Source organism: Maylandia zebra, linkage group LG8 (genome assembly GCF_041146795.1).
Source record: "Maylandia zebra isolate NMK-2024a linkage group LG8, Mzebra_GT3a, whole genome shotgun sequence".
NCBI classification, from domain to species: domain Eukaryota; kingdom Metazoa; phylum Chordata; class Actinopteri; order Cichliformes; family Cichlidae; genus Maylandia; species Maylandia zebra.
Genome location: NC_135174.1, coordinates 30,867,731 through 30,884,507, shown reverse-complemented (window position 1 = coordinate 30,884,507; position 16,777 = coordinate 30,867,731). Strand labels below are relative to the sequence as shown.

Genomic DNA, 16,777 nt, shown 5'->3' with positions numbered 1-16,777 from the left:
AGAGAGAGAGAGAGCGGGCAGTGACAGCAGGCTTTGTGCTTTAAAGGACATTAATCCTCGCTGCTCCTCCAACCTTGACGTTCAGCAGCCAATGACGAAAGCTGCTCAGTTTTAATAACTTAAGCCACCATTTTGATTTTGCCAGCTACACGTCCAGCGCCGTGGCAAAAACCATACTCGCAAAATGGAGGCCGGCTGCGGCACACACCTGTCAGCCTGCCATAAGCGCTGCTTTGGGGATTTAGGAGTCATGTAATATGTATTAAAACAACTGTTTATTATGTCACTCAGAGATTATTTTTACATTTGAAATTCAATTATATTAAAAGGAAATAAGGGCCCACAGCAGGCTGCTCTAAACATGCAATTTTGAGAGTACTGCTGTTAGTAGATCCTGATAAAGCTCCTCTGTGCCATAAGCTGCTCTTATAAGAAAACTTTATCCTTGAACCCTCAGAGTCACAGCTTTAACTCACACAAGGAGAAAAATACATAATGTTGGCTTCAGATGTCATTTTTGTATAACAATAAGCTAAGATTAGCCAGCTAGCTGCTCTGATGGGTATCAACTAACATGTCCATGTTGGCGGGCTAGCTAACATTAGCTAACATTAGCTAAGATTAGCTAACATTAGTCAGAAGAAAGACAGTTTTATTGAGTGAAGTCTGATCAAATAGGAATTTGAGGAAAACTGGTCAAAGCCAACAGGACTTTTATGTTTTATTTGATTTTGGGGGGCTTTTTAGCAAATTTACTTAATGTCCTGTCAGCATGTTAGCTAACGCTAGTAAACAAAAAAGCTAACGCTGGCTAAAATTTGCCAGATTGGAGGACAGGAGGACGTAGAGTGGTCATTTTACAATTGGACCACCACCGTACTTGATGATGTCAAAGCTCAAACTGGCTGGCTTGACCGGCCCGATGCCGTAGCTACTCAGCATTTCTATATACAATAAACTCATATATCAACTTGCTTGCATTTGTTTTCAGTGCAAAAATATAATAAAATATTTTGTAATTATTTTATATTTACAGCAAAATGCAAGACGTTTGCCTATAAAAATTGTAAAAAAAAAAAAAAAAATACTGCATAATATTAATTACAAGAGTAGTTTGTGGTGGAGATTGTTCATCTGCTGACTGAATATCTAAAGAGGAGAAAATAAAATCAGAAAAGCTGTAAAATGGAGTAGTCCGTGAGTTGTACAGGATAAATGTTGTTCTCATGCAAACAAAAGCAATATTAGACTTCTACTTATTATCCCCCTAAAAGTACAGAAAAAAAGCGACTCTGGGATCTTTAGTAGAAGAGACGTTCAACGCATGTCAAAAATACACATTTAAGAAAGCCAAAAAAATCCTTTTATGCACCCGAGCCAGGCTTGGTGCACAACTCAAAAGACACGCATCCTGACCTTTCAGATTTATTCATGATCAAATGGACACATAGGCAGCCAAGGACACAGGAAATCACACAGTCTCATGATGAAGACTCATTGTTACTGTTATTTGCATTAATTTTTCCAACCAGCACTGAGGCAGACATTATGGAGGTTCGTTTAAAAGCTGTTCACACACACACACACACAGAGACTTCTTGTTTTTCTCATTAACAAGCTAACAAAGTCAATACAATACAAATTTATTTATAAAAACCAACGGTATACCAAAGTGCTTCACATAAAAGACAGAAAATAAAACATAAATATTATAAATATTATAGGACCATAACAAAGTACCAAGTGTGCTAACAGGTCAGTGTCACTAATACACAGGAATAACATAAAATGCATATCAAGTAAAACATGTTAAAAGCACAAAGCCATAACAGATATGTATAAAAGGTAAAATAGAGTAAGTCTAGGAATCAGATACAGGCATGAACGAGCAGGAGAGGCGAGGTTAAATAAATAGGTTTGTAACTGTGATTTAAATGATTGGATAGAATCAGACGCACAGACAGCAATAGGAAGGTTATTCCACAAATCTGGTGCAGCCAAGGCAAACGCACGGTCACCTCACGTCAAAGACAAATAAATAAAAACACGCAGGTGAATAACTAAACGATGACACTGTCACTTCTATAAGATATTCATGGGGCTCTAATGTTTCCCACACACAAGCTTACAAGCGCTCAACATCCCCACTTACTCCTGCCAATCCTTTGAAGAATGGCTCCGCCCACATCTCATTTGGCTCGCCCACATCTCATTTGGTGCCTGCAAACCAATGAGAGCCTGTTTCCTGATTAAAATATATTAACTGTTACGTATTCCACAACATTTCAACACAAGAATGACAGTAGATCATAATGATAAGAATTAGGTGTTGTTTTGCATATAAAACCCCTCATAGACCCAGTGATCAGTGTGGATGAAGCCCACTGTGTAACCTGCCCACCATCAACATCTGTGTGGCTGTTACCAGTCATTTTAATCAAATCTTTACCAATTGTGTACGTGTAGTAATGAACATGTATATGTTATGTGTACGTGGTTACTGTATGTGTCACCGCCTGTCTTCAAAAGGACACACAGAGCATTTTGAGTCACTCCACTAAAAGGACACAGGCCATTTACTAGTTGATTGATGACAAGAACACAACTACAAATCCATTAGACAGAAGTCAGTCAGTGAAGCTAAAACTTCCTGATAAAACAGGAAGTAGACCAAAGATCAAAGGTGAAGCACAGATGATGTACACAGAGTTCATGTATGGTACTAACTCAGTGTTACTGCTTATAGTGCTTTTTTCCTCGCGCTCTTTCTGCTGATTGCCACTGAGACCACAGCACTGAATGTACACAGACGAGTATTTAATGATGTGAGTCCACGTCCGAGCAGGACACAACTCCATCTGTTGTCCACTCCTCGCTGTCGCAGCTCCCACAGAGGTCCCAGCATCAGCATGACTCACATGAAGCCACAGCGCTCAGACTGACTCCAGGTTTTTATGTGAGTTCAACAAGTCCACAGTAAGAACTGGAGCTCATGTTTCAGAGAGCAGTGAATGAGCTCGCTGTGTGTGGACCCTGTAAATAAAACACCAACATGAGCAGAGGATATCCAGTTGCTTCATAAAATGTGGTAAAACAACAGAATCAGGAAATACCTTTCAAACCAGGCACACCTAAACTACTGTCCTCAACAGCAGATGGTGAGCGCCGCGAGGGGCAAGAGGCGGGGAATAACAACAGAGTCGGAAAAATATAGCAAAGCGGATATTAGACCTGAGAGAGGGGCACCCAAACAGCTGCTGATGGTAGACGTCAGCCTGACCTACTAAACTACAAAACCCACAAAGGCAGTGCAGTGCTGCCAGGCTGTGTGGCTGTTCACCACCACGTACAGACCAAATAACTGCTCCTAAATACACAAAAGACAAACAAGCACGAGCATGTCTTTTCTTCCTCGTAGAAATCTGTTCTTACTTTGTCTGTTTGGACCTTTAGGCTGCGTAACGTCCCTGCGTACAGTCCAGGCTTTGCTGTCATTGGACAGCCGGGAGACCCATGATTCAAACGTCCACGGATAAAACAGCATGAACAGTTAGTAAAGTGAGCCACATCTACAGCCTCACAGTCATCATGTCTGAGATCTGTTATTTTCTCTCATTTCCTGTTTTATTTTGTAATCTGTGTCGCTCTTCCACTTTGCCCTCTGTGCCAGGCCAACGTGGGCGTTCCAGTTCTCCTGGGAATGTTCCTCATGTTGACGTTGTTTTGCCATCTCTGCATGGATGTGTTAGAGACACTGAAAGTAAAAAAGGACAAAGAATTTCAAACAGTGTGGGTGAGGAGGGTGAAACTCACAGAAATGCTTTTGAAGATTAACTTTATAAATTCATGAGAAGAACAAACTTTTCATTTACAAGAAAAATGTGTCAAAAGGAGAAAAACTGAAATTTGAATTGAATTTTAGTCTCTGTGATGTAAGGAGCTCTCTGATTGGTTGGACAGACACGGGCTGGTTGCCTGTTTGTGTTCATAGCTTTGCTGCTAACATGTGTGTGTTTGTACAAACGCTGCTCAGACTCAGGATTTAAACTCCGCCCAGCACAGATGTTAGAAGAATGAAGCGACCTGTTCCAGATCTCTGATGAGACCTTCAGCCTGTTTCTTTCTGTTGGTCTTCGATCTCCTCTATGAGCTCCTTCAGGCGTCTCCCAGACTCCTGAACACCTTCTGCTTTCTCTCTGTCTGCAGCATCTTTATTTCTCTTCACCGACTCTTTGATCTCCTGAATCGTCAGTCGTCTCTTCTGGATCATCTGCTGAATCCCAGCCTGTCGTCTCCAGCTCTGCCTTCTTTCCTTCATATTCTTCTCTCAGAGGAACAAACTCGTGATACAGAGCAGAGCACACAGACACGTGTCTGGTCAGTCTTACAGAACAGCTCCAGATGTTTCTTGTGCTTCTTACACATCTTGTCTTCCAGGTTCTCCACAGCATCAATCAGCTGATGTCCTCCCAGACCTTTCTTTGTCAGATGAGGCTCCAGGTGAGTCTGACAGTAGGAGGTCAGACACACCAGGTGGGACTTCAGGGCCTTCAGCCTGGTTCCAGACAGACGTCACAGGGAACCTCTCCTGGTTTGGCAGCTTGTTGCTCTGAGCTTTCTGCTGAGCTTCACGTCTGCACTGAGCAACCATCTCAGAGAACAAAGTGTCAACCCTCAGCTGAGGTCTACTGTAGAAAGTTCACATGGGACACTGATGCCTCTGACTCATGTCCCAGTGCTGAGTGGGACAGTGTCTGCAGTCTCTGCTGGGACCAACAGTCTCTGACTGACAGAAAGCTGAACCATGACTGAGCTGGACAGAGACAAGAAAACAGTTTATTATCAAGTTGTTGAATTTAGAAGATGGTGAGGAACGATACGAGATCATTATCCTTCATATGACGTTGCATCTTTAAAGTATGAGGATACAGTTATATTTTATATATATATATATACTAGGGGTGCAACGATACTCATATCAATATTGAACCGTTTGATACAGGGCTTTCAGTTCGGTACGCATATGTATCGAACAATACAAAAGTTTTAATTTATTTTATCAACTTTCCTTCTGACGATGCTGTCTGTGATGAGCGCTCAGTGGATCTGCGCTCGACTACTCCACCTAGGCTGCACAAGCTAGCGAGACAGAAGCTAAGCTCCTTGCAACATGGCAAATTGACCCTCCCCCACCCTCATTCAGATCAGGGGCCCGTTCTTCATACGTCGCTTACTACATCCAAGATCAAATGACACATCCAAGACCAAATCATCGCGCTAACTCTGAGCTCGCTATTCCGGTTCCCCGAACACACCTGCTGTTGACGATTTGTACAGCTGGATGAAATAATGTGAGATCACTGGGTGTCATAAAAGGGGCTACGCATCGATAGTAGAAACATTGATCGGCAACCCTCTGATTGGTCGGCGAAAATGTCGAAGGAGAGCGCTCGGTATTTTTCGGCAGCAGAGCAAGAACTCCTGAGTGAGGGATTTCAGGAGTTTCAGAGTTTAATCAGAACGCAAGGCTGCAAAAGCAAGGAGAGAGGGCTGGCAGAAAGTTGCTGACAAATTAAACTCGTAAGTAATTTAATAATAACAATAATAATAATAATATATGTATGTGTATGTATGTGTATGTGCATGGATGTGTATATATATATATATGTGTATATATACATACATATATATATATAAAAAACACCCAGCACGCCCCTGCGGGCGGTTTATCCTTCAAGCTCGGGTCCTCTACCAGAGGCCTGGGAGCTTGAGGGTCCTGCGCAGTATCTTAGCTGTTCCCAGGACTGCGCTCTTCTGGACAGAGATCTCCGATGTTGTTCCCGGGATCTGCTGGAGCCACTCGCCTAGCTTGGGAGTCACCGCACCTAGTGCTCCGATTACCACGGGGACCACCGTTACCTTCACCCTCCACATCCTCTCGAGCTCTTCTCTGAGCCCTTGGTATTTCTCCAGCTTCTCGTGTTCCTTCTTCCTGATATTGCTGTCATTCGGAACCGCTACATCGATCACTACGGCCGTCTTCTTCTGTTTGTCTACCACCACTATGTCCGGTTGGTTAGCCACCACCATTTTGTCCGTCTGTATCTGGAAGTCCCACAGGATCTTAGCTCGGTCATTCTCCACCACCCTTGGGGGCATCTCCCATTTTGACCTCGGGACTTCCAGGTTATACTCGGCACAGATGTTCCTGTACACTATGCCGGCCACTTGGTTATGGCGTTCCATGTATGCCTTGCCTGCTAGCATCTTGCACCCTGCTGTTATGTGCTGGATTGTCTCTGGGGCATCTTTACACAGCCTGCACCTGGGGTCTTGCCTGGTGTGATAGACCCCAGCCTCTATGGATCTTGTGCTCAGAGCTTGTTCTTGTGCTGCCATGATTAGTGCCTCTGTGCTGTCTTTCAGTCCAGCTTTGTCCAGCCACTGGTAGGATTTCTGGATATCAGCCACCTCCTCTATCTGCCGGTGGTACATACCGTGCAGGGGCCTGTCCTTCCATGATGGTTCCTCGTCTCCCTCCTCTTTCTTGGGTTTCTGCTGCCTGAGGTATTCACTGAGCACTCGGTCAGTTGGGGCCATCTTCGTGATGTATTCGTGGATGTTCGTTGTCTCATCCTGGACTGTGGTGCTGACACTCACCAGTCCCCGGCCCCCTTCCTTCCGCTTAGCGTACAGCCTCAGGGTGCTGGATTTGGGGTGAAACCCTCCATGCATGGTAAGGAGCTTTCTTGTCTTTATGTCAGTGGCTTCTATCTCCTCCTTTGGCCAGCCTATTACCCCAGCAGGGTACCTGATCACGGGCAGGGCGTACGTGTTGATGGCCCGGATCTTGTTCTTACCATTCAGCTGACTCCTCAGGACTTGCCTGACCCTCTGCAGGTACTTGGTGGTTGCAGCTTTTCTAGCGGCCTCTTCATGGTTCCCATTTGCCTGCGGGATCCCCAAGTACTTGTAACTGTCCTCTATGTCTGCAATGTTGCCTTCTGGTAGTTCAATCCCCTCAGTTCTGACTACCTTCCCTCTCTTTGTTACCATCCGACTACACTTCTCCAGTCCGAACGACATTCCAATGTCATTGCTGTATAGCCTGGTAGTGTGGATCAGTGAATCGATGTCTCGTTCACTCTTGGCATACAGCTTGATGTCATCCATGTACAGGAGGTGGCTGACAACTGCTCCGTTCTGTAGTCGGTATCCGTAGCCAGTCTTGTTAATGATCTCACTGAGGGGGTTCAGGCCTATGCAGAACAGCAGTGGGGACAGAGCATCTCCTTGGTAGATCCCGCACTTGATGGTGACTTGTGCTATGGGCTTGGAGTTGGCCTCTAGTGTTGTACCCCACATCCCCATTGAGTTCCTGATGAAGGCTCTTAGGGTCCCGTTGATCTTGTACAATTCTAGGCATTCCAGTATCCAGCTGTGGGGCATTGAGTCATAGGCCTTCTTGTAATCAATCCAGGCAGTGCACAGGTTGGTCAGTCTGGTCTTGCAGTCTCGGCTGATTGTTCTGTCTACCAGTAGCTGGTGTTTTGCGCCTCTGGTATTCTTGCCAATTCCTTTCTGTGTCCCGCTCATGTATTGACCCACACTCAGAAAAATAAAGGTGCCAACTGGAACAAAAAGTGGTTCTTTAGACTGATGCCATAGAAGAACCTTTTTTGGTGCCACAAAGAACCTTTCAAACAAAAGTTCTTTGAAGAACCATTTCTTTCAGTGGTTCATTGAAGAACCTTCAAAGGTGCCCCAAAGAACCATCAAGAAATGGTTCTTTAGGGCACCTTTAAAGGTTCTTCAATGAACCACTGAAAGAAATGGTTCTTTAAAGAACCATTTTTAAAAAGATCCTTCAAATGGTTCTTTAAAAGAACCATTTTAAATAACCTTTTTTGAGTGGTTCTTTAAAGAACCATTTTAAATCTTTCAAAATAAAATGTATCATAAATTGAATTTGAGTAGGGTAAAATAAATACAAGCACATAGACATATATTAATGGTTTATTGGCACTTTGTATTACAGAAAAAGACATTTTAATGCTAAGCACAACACCACTACTAATAATAGCATATAAGTCATTTAAACAGTAATAATTAAATATCTTTACTATAAATACATATAAATATTATACTATAGATAAAACAACAATTTTTACATTAGAAATAGCAATACTTTCATAACAGACAATTAAACAACACATTTTCATCAGCATGTTTGCATTTTCAGTAAAACTATTTCAAGAACAATCTTTTTATTTAAATTATCAATGAACTGCAGCCTTAAGTTATGTAAGTTAAGTTTAATGTGAGACTCATGGTCCTTTGTTAGTCCACACTGGGACAATTTCAGTCTCTCACCTGCACTATGCTGGCAATCTAGGAGATCTTTAATGCATTTGCCATTCTTTGCACAGCTACTGGTACAGGTGTAGTCAGAGTTCCCAAGTTGAGAACAAATGCCTCCAAAAAGCAAAATGTCTTTTTTAGTTCACTTGGATAGGCAACATTGTAGACATGGTACAGGGAGAAGACAATACCCATCGCCAATGAAATGTCCATTTCCCCACTGTCCAGAATCATTTTTTGTCCATCCATCTGGACATTGACCTCAGTTGAATCACTCAAGGGCTTGCCGTCACTGCTGCTGAGTACGATTGTAGGTATCGGGCTGTGTGGATCCTGAAACAGAAATTAAATTCTTGAAATGAGGAGTATAGTTTAAATAAGTATAAACAACAGCTGTCCCAATGAAAGTATAAAACTCCTGTAAAATACTGGATTTGTTCAAGACCCCCCCCCCTCTCACCATACCAAAAAATATATAAATTTACCTTATTTATGACGAAGAGATGAGAGGCATTTTCTTTGAAAATAGATGGCAGGAGAAGAACAGCTGTGTTTACCATCTGACCTGAAAAATAAAGAGAAATATGTAAGTATTTTCTGGCCAATTTTGTTAATACAAAGGTGTAAAGGCCATATGAGTCCCTTTATCAGGAGTTGAATGTCTTGCAGAACATAAGCATTAGTGCAGTAAATGTATACCTAATTAACTTTTCAGTGTAATTCAGTGTAAATGTTAAGCATTTATACAAAACCCCCAAAATGTTGTTCAGTTCTGTAAGTTGCTAGCTTTAAATAATTTGAGTCCTAAAGAACTTGCAGAGCAAGTCTAGCTGCCACTGAACATTTTTTGGGATAAACATTGTGTGAATGACTGAAAATCTTCATAGAGATACATATAGCATCGAGGGTATATCAGTTAAATCTTAAAGTACATCATTGCAGAGACGAGACAGGAGAAATGTCAGTCTGTGGATATTGTAAAGCAGCGGTCCCCAACCTTTTTTGCGCCACGGACCGGTTTATGCCTGACAATATTTTCATGGACTGGCCTTTAAGGTGTCGCGGATAAATACAACAAAATAAAACTAGTACCGGTACCGAAAAAAAGAAAATTTATTCATAACACACGTGAAAAGACCCAGGAAAACCGAGTAAACGATAAAAACGATAACAAAATAACGCTGAAAACCGATAAAAACCCTGAAAAACTATACATTTCACACCTGAGCCTCAACTCTCGCGGCCCGGTACCAAACGACTCACGGACCGGTACCAGTCCGAGGCCCGGGGGTTGGGGACCGCTGTTGTAAGGGACACTGTGTTTACTAATGTGCTGTATGTGAAACCTTAAAAAGTGGTATCTGAGATAGGAGTTAAAAATGTTTTTGCTCATTATTGCCAAGTGCCCTCACCTTTTCTTTCAGTGTCTGTCTGGCTCTCATCAACAGATTTTAAGCAGAGGCTTTTAAGGTTGCTGTTTGGGGCTATTGACACAAGCTTCGCTGCCAACTTACTGAATCCTCGGATTACTTTTTTGTCCACATCAGTTTTAAGTAACATGGAAGCCTCTTCAAGAAGCTAAAATAAAGGATAAACATATACATATTAGCTTTGTACCATAATATATACCATTATATAGCAAACCAGAACAATCATTATTTCACACATCAATTATCATTAGAGAAGAAATTATAATTTTGCATTTGTTTACTTTAATTCTCAAGTACACATTGCTGTGCAAAAGGGATGTTTAGACTATTCTTCCCAAAAAACTATCATTGGCATCAGATTAGTCCAAAATTATCCTGTAGCATGAAAATAAAACCAAAGAGAAAGACATAGTCAATGTGGCAATTTCTGTTAGTGTTCTGTTAGTGTACTTTTATTACTCATGAAATCTGCTGAGTCAGTCACTTTGCCTGTCCTGTAGGTACATGATTATTAGAAGTCTGTATAAATGTGCAGCACATCAGTACATATTCGTGTTTTTGCTGTGCACTATTGTTATTGTTGTTTTTTGCTGCAGTTTTTGATAAAACACTCACCACAACAGGGATAGTGAGACATGGGAATTCTCGTAGAACCTCTTCAGTAGTATGCTGAAGAATGTAGTGTGTTCTGTACTTCTGTATTTTCCTGAGGTGCGTTTGAATGACATCCACATTTGGCCTAGTTTTTTGGCACTCTTGCTTAATCACTGATACATGTTGGTCGGTGCTCCTTTCATCCTCCCCATCGTCAAGAGGATTGATATCCTGGTTATTAAAAAGTTTAGCAAATATTGAGAGAAAAAACAAACAAACAATACTTTTAACTTTTATGTACAATTTAAAATGGCAAACAAACATTGAGCATATTTAACTTGCCTTGGTTTTTTTCAAAAGGATACAGGGCTGGATATCTGATGATCTTTTTCTTCCTGAATTTGGAACTGAGTATTTCTGTCTCATTTTTTCAATTTCCTCTACGTCTACTAGTGGTCTTCTTTCCTTTTTAAACTTGTTCCTGAGAGACTCATGCAGAGCATCCTACAAACGATAAAAATGTAACTAATTATTCATAAATAGGTGCAACTAGGTCCTCCCTTTATGCAAGACATTTACCAGAAAACTTTGAGTGACATAAAGCTGGTAGGTTTGCTGTAATCATGTCATAACCTAATTAGTTCCTATTTACAGATCTCTTCTTTAACTCTTAGGAGTTGATCGAACACATGATATAAAGGTTTGGAGCACTTTAGATTGGCTAAATACACTATAAAAGGTAGATAAAGTATTAATGGCAATATGTCCTACAAGCATACTCGTCATGATCTTTCAGTCTATATGTTAATACCTCTACCTTTTAATAATAATGTATACTTTATTGATCCCCACAGGGAAATTTCTCTCTTTGCATTTAACCCATTCACTCAGTGAAGCAGTGGGCAGCCACTAATCAGGCGCCTGGGGAGCAGTGTGTAGGGACGGTACCTTGCTCAAGGGTACCTCAGGGTAGCCGTTCAGTTGATTCAAACCCCCGACCTTCCGATCATGGGATAACCACACTACCTACTGAGCTATCCCTGCCCTATTTTCAAATTTAATTTTTTAAATACAAAAACTACACTATCCTGATACAAAGGCAAACAGAGCTAATATAATGCTGAATTTCACACCATTCACTTGAGAATTCACAGAGAAATGAAACAATTAATTTAAAAGAGCAATTGATATTTTATTTATTGTTTGACCATACTGCACGACATCTGCCTCAAAAATCACAATACTAATACTTGTATTGTAGTGGCCACAAGGGAACAGATAACCTCTGAATATGTAGCAATGAAAATGTTAGCATGTTACACTCATTAGCCAATAATTGGGCAATTCAAAGACAATTTGTTGGACAATTGTATCAATGTTTGCTTTTCAGGAATACTTACATATCCAGAGCCATAACTCTCCTTCAAAAAAGGAAAACTCAGAAGGACAGTCCTCAGAAGGTCTACATACTGCACATGAGAGGGATACCTGCAAATTTTGAATGATGAACTTAAATTCTGATGTACATACTGTATTTTAAATGAATCAAATCTTAATTATATATAGACTTACATTGTCTCATTACTCAAGTGGTCAAACAGTGCTTGAATAAGCATGTTTTTGAGTCTGTTCTTGGTGGGTGACTTTAGTGCTGCATCTTTATTGGTCAACGCAGTGAGCACAGCTGGAGGAAACTGCACTTTGCAGTTAAACATAGGTTGGAGTGCTGACACAGTATGCTTTTCTTTGTGTTGCCTTCCACTGCAAGAAGAAGTAAGAAGTATGTTTAGAGTTTGTTACAAGACATGAATATACGTGTCCTTGTGTCCTGCATCAGGAATATCCGCATATTTAAAACGTACAATAACAGCTGCTGAACTACAGAAACAGAATCATAACAGAGAGTAAGAGTGGCTGTGACATTTCAATTTGAAAGTAAATGGGTGTGTGATGCACATCAACGCTGGAGAAACAGAACAGGGCTTGCGTCAACCCCTTGCCCCCCACCCTCCAACACCATAAACCTAGGGGAGGGGAAACACTGGATTGTATGAATGTACAATTCAGTGAATCAACCAGTCAACTTAAGACTCACTCTTTCAGCTTCTCTACAGCAGACAAAAATTTCACTTGGTCTTTCACTTTTGGAAAAAGACGCTCACTCATTCTTTCAGTCATCTGCAGAAGTGTCGATCCATCGATTTCATTGTCTGTGGCACAGAAAAACAATAAGACACGATCAAAACAGAAATGAGCATGTCGAAGATAAAGAATAAAAATATTATAAAACATTACTAAAAAAACAGCTATGAGTTCATTAGTGACTATAGATGATGACAGACCTGTGGAATAGCCAAAAAGTGGTTAAAATCATTTTAACAGTGGTTGACAACTCCTAACTAAAAAGTCATGGTTTAGGATGTATCTTACCTAACTTTGGTATGGACTGCCTTAAAAGGTCGGTGGATCAGTGTAATGAAGTCTTGACCATCACATCTGTATGCGTCCAAAGCATGAAAGTCTACCTCATCCCCAGGCTTGAATATCAACAGATCATCAGTCTCTCTGATGTGGTATGATTGAAGGTGTCTCATAAACTCCAGTGTTGTGAAAAGTCTTCCAACAAGAAACCAGTTGGCCCTGATATACACAATCAGGACTATTTTCACAAACAGTGGAATTTGCTCTGCATGCACAAGTTCCAAAATGAAGAAATCTCCAACTGCATATTTTACAGAGTTTAAAATGATGCATTTACTTGTCCAGAGTTTCTCATCCACAGTAACGGCTGTCTCCAAGTTTTGCAAACAAATCTGCAAGTTCACTGGAAGTTCTTGAAGTGATAAGTTATTAACTGCTGCTTGTGTATGATCGCTCCTGATGATCCATTCAGGCTGCCACTCCCAGCATTGACGAAGCTGATTCCTCTTTGCCAAAGTCTGACAAATATTAATATAGTTATTGGTGATTCTTGCTACTGTCTTGAAATATTGATGTCTGGCTTCAAACCTCATGCACCAATGAGAGCGGAGTGACCCATAATCAAGGATGAGCTGAGGATAATGTAGCAGAAAATGCAGCTTGGGTGTAAACACACCAGGAAACAGATTGATGAAATCTGTCAAAAAGTAAGTGATCAGTTCATGTAGATTACTAATCCAGTCAGTGCTGATGGTTGGAGCAAGAATAATCTCTTCTATTTCTCGAACCAAAAGATAAAGCTGCCAAAACTTGTTACCCTTTTCAATCCTGGAGCCTATGAGGAAAGGCAGAGTCCTAAATAATGTCCATTTCTCAATAGCAGTTCCAGAGATATTTCCATCCAGTGCTACCTTCTCAGATATTAGAGCAGGTTTGGAGGTGCAGTCATTCTGTCCAAAACTAAAAGTCCTTATGCTGTCATTCACCTCTTGGATAGTAACGGTTTTGTCCTCGTGCAAGGCTTTTACAACAGACTTCAAAACAAGAGGAATGACCCCCTCAAGAAAACCATGCATTACATCAGGTGGGAATGCATTTGTGGTATCAAAATATGACAGCTTGTTGAAGGCACATGGGCCAGTTACACCATACACTGACCTACAGTGGGGGTCATCTTCAACACATTGCAGATGGTATGCATGAACAGTCTTTGTTCTAAGAACACAATCTCCCTCACTAATGATCCTAGACAGGTCCTTGTAATGACACATACAAAACCTGCATATTCTACCATTACTGAATGAGCAGCTAAAACCTGCAAGTGTGTGAGAGGTTAGGTTGTCTGCAGATATTGTGGCCAGACCACCTTTGATGCAGTACTGTCTGTCTTCAAATTTTAATCGTAATCCACATTCTTGCAAAACCTGTAGGTCACAAATTAATGGTTCTAATATTTTCTCAAATCCATATGTTTTCACCAATCTATGTTTGACAAGTATCAACAGATGAATATGTCTTAAAACAGATCTGTCTTTTGGTGGAATATTTCCCAAAGTAAAATAAAATGCAGACACTTTATGTAGACGTTTCTTTGATCCTAATGGATTAGCAACTTCAAATTCATCACTGTACAACTGAATTCTCAAATGTGGGTTGTCTGTGTTAAAAAAATCACTTTCTTTGTAAATTTTCCCATCACTAAAATCTGTTAAGGTTTCAGGAGCACGGGATTCTGGCCTAAAAATTTGTCTTAAAATGTTAGGATCATTACATATTAATTCTAAGACTTTTAGAAGTGGCATATACTGAAAAGTGTCCTGTTTCCCAGTAAAAGGATCTATCCCCAGGATACATTCAACAGGTTCAATCAGGTTTAATTTCTCAACACAGTATCTGTCTAGTTGATATGTGTTGCTGACTGCACTGAAGCAATGTTCTACCAAACTATTGTCATCAATATAATGAAAACTTGATATATCAAAATTAAGAGTCTGCAAACATTTAGAAAATATCTCCCTATAGTTTTCAATGAAATACTTGAAAAGTGACTCTACTTCACTAAGAACAAATGTTTGAACTTTTCTATTTACAATACTTTTCTCTTGAAGATTCAAGGAAAACAATGCCAGTTGTTTTCTCACAGTCTCTGTAAAGTTCTCTACAAGTTCACTCAGAGTTTGTTCAGATGATTGGGGAAATTCAACAGTTTCCTGGATGACAGGGTCACAGTCTGGGGCAGACTCTAATCCTTGTTTCTGATATTTATGTTTCTTCCTTGTGTGATTTTTCAAAGATTTCACAGACAAAAACTTTCTGGGACAGTCTTCTAGTCTGCAGACAATGAAGAATCCACATTCACTTTCATGGTATATCTGTTGATGTTTCAGCAGTTTTTCATATGTTGGTTTTCTTGTGGAGCACTGTGGACACTGATATGGCACATCCATAGAAATGCTCACCTACAAAGACCTGTTGATAATCTGCCAATTCATTTTCCCCAAGCCAAAGAGATACTTCTCCAACAGTCCACTGCTGAGCCATGATCTGTTAAAACAAAACAAAATGCCATTACATTGTTTTATTCTGTGACATCAAAAACTTATTTATTTTTTATTCATTCATTTTCCAAGCCGCTTTATCATCATAAGGATCGGAGGGGTGCTGGAGCCTATCCCAGCTGTTTTTTTTAGGCGGGGTAGACCCTGGACAGGTTGCCAGTCCATGGCAGGGTCGTCATTCAGATATGTATGTTTGGATTGTGGGTGGAAACCCACACAGAAACAGGGAGAACATGCAAACTCCACACAAAAAGGCACCCGGTTGACCCCGGGAATTGAACAGAGTCTTTCTAGCTGTGAGGCAGCAGCGCTAACCACTATACCACCGTTTATTCTAACTTTTAAGCCTTCTTCAGATAAATATTGATTATTTTATGCTTTGGATTATCTGGTCTTGTTAGTATAATGACCTCTTTTTTGCCTAATATATGATGTTGGATAAATGAAATGTACATAAAAAAAATTTAACTATAATAAAAACGGACATTATCTTGGTAACATCAAATGACTGGAGCATAATTTGTCAACTACTCTGAAAATAAGTTATACAGTAACAGTCAAAGACACAACTTCTCATGTGTCACATTTCTGTTTATTCAAAACACTTATGCATTGCTGTATTTTATACAGCTACTCCACAATTCAAAGTACAGGCTACTGAATTTCTGAGTTTCTAGACCAGACACAGAGCTCACACAACAGGCTTCAGGCGCCATTTTGGTGACTTTAACCATATTATTAATTTTAATATCTGTCTAGCTGACATTAGTTTATGTACGCAGCACGCAATATAGCCACATATTTTACAGGCCAAATTAATTGGGAGCACCTTCACTTAATTGTAACAGTGGTTTTGTTAGGAAAACAGTTCTTTATACCAGATACTAAACTGCGTTAACGTCAAAGGCTAACGTATCTAACCATTACTGTTAGCACAACATTAACAGCAAGCTACAATGACGAGTAACAAAAACAAAACAATAAAAAGGTTTTATGAAAATGTTTTACCTTTTCCAACAGTCCAGGAATCCAGAATCCTTTAAAGACCAGCAGGTACTGAAGACTGTTATCCACTGGCAACGTCCGAGAGAAAGTTTTCTTTCCGTTAGAAAGTTCAAGGCTCGCGCGATCTGTGTGCGCATGCGCATCCCTACAGTTGCCCCCCCCCCCCCCCCCCCTTTGGTTGTACTACGTGTTCTAACGTCTCTCTCACTCTCCATGTCTCTCTCTCTCCCTGTCATTTATTTGGCTTGACACATATAATAATAAATTGCGCAGTGATAAACAAGTACTCAGATCACATGTGCAATTATTATTTACTTATATTATTTTATAATTTGACTTTACATACTGCTGGGTGGTTTGTAAAGTTCACAGTAACTAGTATTATCATTATGATATATGATATATATA

At 40.5% G+C, this 16,777-nt stretch overlaps 1 protein-coding gene across 1 annotated transcript; it reads right to left on the bottom strand.

Moving 5' to 3' along the window:
- Positions 1 to 7,996: 7,996 nt before the first annotated feature.
- On the bottom strand, positions 7,997 to 16,474 carry LOC112435222 (sterile alpha motif domain-containing protein 3-like). The gene is made up of 10 exons (XM_024803414.2): positions 16,373 to 16,474; positions 15,266 to 15,350; positions 12,481 to 12,595; positions 11,958 to 12,146; positions 11,786 to 11,873; positions 10,728 to 10,889; positions 10,407 to 10,616; positions 9,774 to 9,939; positions 8,847 to 8,926; positions 7,997 to 8,694 (listed from the first exon to the last, which is right to left on the bottom strand). The coding sequence occupies exons 2-10, from the start codon at positions 15,345 to 15,347 to the stop codon at positions 8,392 to 8,394; spliced, it is 1,395 nt and encodes a 464-aa protein (XP_024659182.2). The 5' UTR covers positions 15,348 to 15,350; positions 16,373 to 16,474; the 3' UTR covers positions 7,997 to 8,391.
- Positions 16,475 to 16,777: the final 303 nt, after the last annotated feature.

What these genes read in the sequence shown, in the direction of transcription:
- LOC112435222 (XM_024803414.2), bottom strand. Translation starts at nt 15,347, where the DNA reads ATGGCTCAGCAGTGGACTGTTGGAGAAGTATCTCTTTGGCTTGGGGAA. An exon ending in CACTTGAGTAATGAGACAAT is followed by an intron (nt 11,874 to 11,957) that starts GTAAGTCTATAT and finishes CAAAATTTGCAG; the next exon opens with GTATCCCTCTCATGTGCAGT. An exon ending in GACAGACACTGAAAGAAAAG is followed by an intron (nt 8,927 to 9,773) that starts GTGAGGGCACTT and finishes TTTATTTTTCAG; the next exon opens with GTCAGATGGTAAACACAGCT.